The sequence below is a fragment of the Microtus oregoni genome, unplaced genomic scaffold (genome assembly GCF_018167655.1).
Source record: "Microtus oregoni isolate MIOR12 unplaced genomic scaffold, Mior012 000152F_ref0000281, whole genome shotgun sequence".
Classification (NCBI taxonomy): Eukaryota; Metazoa; Chordata; class Mammalia; order Rodentia; family Cricetidae; genus Microtus; species Microtus oregoni.
The window spans coordinates 211,015-215,084 of NW_024544803.1; the positions used below are offsets into that span (position 1 = coordinate 211,015).

The 4,070-nt window shown below is 44.9% G+C and overlaps 1 protein-coding gene across 1 annotated transcript; it reads left to right on the forward strand.

Moving 5' to 3' along the window:
- Positions 1-1,858: 1,858 nt before the first annotated feature.
- LOC121444996 (E3 ubiquitin-protein ligase RLIM-like) lies at positions 1,859-3,505 on the forward strand. Its single transcript, XM_041646962.1, has one exon. It carries the CDS (start codon positions 1,859-1,861, stop codon positions 3,503-3,505), a length of 1,647 nt encoding a protein of 548 aa, XP_041502896.1.
- Positions 3,506-4,070: the final 565 nt, after the last annotated feature.

The following is a 4,070-nucleotide window of genomic DNA, read 5'->3' on the forward strand; positions in this document are numbered from 1 at the left end:
AGAGCATTCTTGGTGAGTGTGTGCTCCATGTCTAGGTAAAAGTTTGGCATGTAGTCAGAGCAAAAATTATTACATCATTTGTTGAATGGATTAAACAATTCTAATGAAAACCATGAGTAGAAAAAATATTAAGCAAGAAACATATAACAAAAGTGTTGCTAAGCATTCTATTTCAAGGAGTCTAAATAATGTAGAGGGTAACTACAATTATCTTGTCTCTTACTGGATAATTCTCACATCTTGATTAACCTATTTCTATTACTGAGTGTAGAACCACGAGGTGGTGGCTTACCAGGAAGGATCTTAACTTACATCCCTCTTGAAGAGGTGAGCTATAGCATCTGTCTCACTGCCTTATTCCTCCCAGCATCTGTTCTGTCTTCCCCGCCTACCTATGTTCTGACCTATCAGGCCAAGCAGTTTTATTTATCAATTAACCAATGAAAGCAACAGATAGATAGAAGACCCACCTATATCAGTGTGTGATTTCTTTCTGGGTCTCCCAACATTGAAGTCTGCTAGGAGCAAAGAGTGGTGTGTTTAAAGAGAGTTCTCTTGCCTTCTCTAACATTTATGAAACTGCTGATCCTGGACTAGCCAAGGGTCAGGCCTTCAACATGTCCATCTTCTTTGGGAGCATCTCTTCTTTGTATAGCAACAGCATCTACTCCACACACTCTGCTTTCCAAGCCTTAGGGCTATGCAGGCGCTCCCATGTTCCACCTTCTCCAGAGTTTATGTTTCAGGCTCTGCCTACTTACCAAGTTGATGAGAGGCCTTTGAACACTTTGAAGAGTGGGGAAGGGGAGAAAAGAGAGGACTGAGATCTGAGCAGGAGGCTCAGGCTCTGTGTTTTCATAAGTCACCCCTCAGTGAATGTTCTGTGGGAGGAAGGGGGTTGTGGAAATCAAGCGTTCCAATGGGTCTGAGTTTCTGTTTTCCATCCAGCCGGTTGTGAAATGCATGGCAGAAAGGTACCTCTAGAAGTCAAACTTCCTGCCGACCTCGGGTGACAGTAACAGTTCCTTACACTTACATGGAGGGCTGGGCTAGAAACCACCATTCCCCTTAGCACCCTAATCAGATGCCAACCTGAAAGGATCAGCATGTCCATATCTGCTTCCCCTTTCTCTGTAATAGTGCCTACAGCTATCTCCAACTCGAGGGCTGTAGCAGGGTGTCCTCAGGCTCCCTGACGTAATCCTTGTCCTCATGACACCAGAGTAGCAAAGGTCAACCACTTGATTCCTTCTCATGATGGCACCTAGCCACTGTGATTGGGGAAGGGCACAATGAACAACCTGTGCGATGCCAACCTATCATGAAGCAGTCACTATCTCACTAAATTCCCCAGCGTGATGCCAGCATTGCAAGAAGAGTGGGTTTGTTCTACAAGTAGGACTACCAGTCACTCTTCCCCAGGCCCACCTGGTACACTGTGGCTGAATCATCTGCTTTCTGAATAGGACTTCTTGAGTCCTGTGGAGTAGCTGAGAAAGGGGACCTGAAATACATTCAATAGGTAATGTGGGGTGACTTTAAGAAAAGTTATCTTGAGTTAATTTCTGTCACTGCTAGGTAACAATGGGGAAGATAATGGTTGCTGGAGCTACGTCTCAGAATGAGCAGGTGCTGGGCTAGAGGCGGGTCTCTTCCAGTCATTCTGAAGCGGGCTAGAGAGCAGGAGGCAGACACTGGGCAGAGCTTAGGCGGCCTCGCAGACAGCTGAGGTGGCAGAGCCCAGCCTGTCCCCTCCTGGCCAGAACACCGAAGCCTAGAGAAGAAAACTGAAGGTCCAGTTGACTGGATTTCAGTACTATGTCATGACAGACAGATAATCGTCCTCTTGTTCATCAAGATGGAAAACTCAGATTCTAGCGATCAAGGAAATGACCAATCTGCAGCACAGCACAGAAGGCTAGTGGATTGCTTGGATCTGGAAGAAGCTTTCCATCGATTTGTAAATAATCTGAGCGGAGAAGACTATCGACTTCTGAGAGACAACAATTTGCTAGGCACCCCGGGTCAAAGTACTGGGGAGGAGCTGTTCAGAAGACTACAGCAAATTAAAGAGGGGCCGCCTCTGCCGCCGCCGCAGAGCTCAGAAGAAAATGGAGACTCTTCAGATGACGAGTCCAATGTTGACTCCGTAATAGCTTGGTTTAGCTCTGTCAGACAGACTGGCAATACAACAAGAAGTGGTCAGAGAGGAAAGCAGTCCGGGAGGGCAGTGAGCCACACTAATCCAAACAGTGGTGATTTCAGATTCAGTTTAGAGACAAATGTTAACCGTAATAATGGAAGCCAAACCTCAGAGAATGAAAATGAACCATCTGCTACACGTCTTAGTGTAGAAAACATGGATCGCAGCCTCCAAAGGCAAGTGGAAAATTCAGCATCTGAGACATCATCTGCCAGAACACCTAGGTCAGAACACAGTTCTGCTGAAGCATTAACAGATGTGCCATCCACCAGAGGTCGGAGTAGGGCAAGAAGCCCGAAACCAGAACACCAGCAAAGAACCAGAGCCAGAGCTGAAAGAAGTAGGTCTTCTCTGCACCCAGCAAATGAAATGCCACAAAGATCTCATCATAGCATCTCATCACAGACTTTTGAGCAGCCTTTGGTAAACGAGATCGAGGGAAGTTCTAGAGCCCCTCACCATGGGATTGTGAGACCTGAGTTGATAGGTAGAGGTCATTTTGTGGCGGCTGGGTCAAGAAATTCTGCCGCTCAAGGGATGGGCTCTTCAGACACAGATACCAATGGTGAAGCAGCAGGATCTGGTCAAAGACCAACCAGAGCCCTTCAAGTCAGAAGAGTTCTGCTGGCAGAAGACCAGCGGAGGGATGGCATAGCTAGCCCAACTCCATCAAGGTCTCAGATCCCAAACAACACGGTCACTTATGAAAGTGAACCTGAAGGTTTTATAGGCACCTTTACAGTTTCTGAACGTGCAGCTGGGAGAAGCTATGTGAGTACTCCCAGGTTTTCCACTCTTACAATCTTCAATAGTGGATCAAGGGAAACTACATCTCTTCTGATTCAAACCAGGTTAAGGCAGAGAACAACAGCTTTTGGTGAGCTTCCATGGAGTGGAAGAGGGAGCTCTGGTGGTAACAACTCTGCTTCCATCCCCAGATACAACCCTGGCTTCAGTTCCATTGATCAGTATTCAGAAAGTATCTCACAGAGGTTTGAAGGAGGTATTGAAGCAACCCGACTTTACCCCTTTAATGACAACCACCTAACTAGAGGACCCACCAATGTCCAGATTAATAACTTGGCAACGAGAAGTTTTGGTGAAAACGATGCATTGAAGACATGTACTATTTGCATTACTGAATATACAGAAGGCGACAAACTTCGTGCGCTACCTTGCTCCCATGAGTACCACGTCCACTGCATCGACCGCTGGTTATGGGAGAATAACAGCTGTCCCATTTGTCGCAGGGTCGTCTTTTCTTCCTGGAACAGAATTCTCGAAGCTGTGTTGCTGGAATAGTGACCGGCAAATGGAAATCGCTTCCTTTATCTCCATGTTTTTGCGCGGAGCTTTAATATAAAGTCACAACCTGCATCGAGTCATTGCTTTCTGAGGGAATCGTGTCTTTTGTCTAGTTTCTCTTACAGAATAGAAAGAAAATTTCATACGCGACGTGCATGTGGACACTTTTGAAGAGCATTCCTATCTTTTGGGTTCTGTAGGATGAATACAATTAATTTTAGTGGGAGTTGCTTTTTTATTTGACCAAGTAAATGACTATTATATATTACTAGTGTTGCAGACATTATAGATAAGTTTGTTCGTATAGGTGTCAGGTGTACAAGGAAAGATGAAAATCATTTTCCTCACCAGTGTCCAAACTCCTATTCTTGCAAAAGACTTTACAATTCATTTTGTTACTTTGCCCTTTTGCTTTATTACAGAAAGATTTTGTCTTTAAGGCCTACTTTGAACTTCATGCAGTAATAATGTTGGGAGATTACATTGTTCAATGCCTAGGGGAAGTACTAAATCTTGATTTTCCTTGAATATTTCAAATGTTTTTTTTAAATCTGCTTACTAG

Bases quoted from the DNA above. Each gene is read 5' to 3' on its own strand.
- LOC121444996 (XM_041646962.1), top strand. From the start codon at position 1,859: ATGGAAAACTCAGATTCTAGCGATCAAGGAAATGACCAATCTGCAGCA.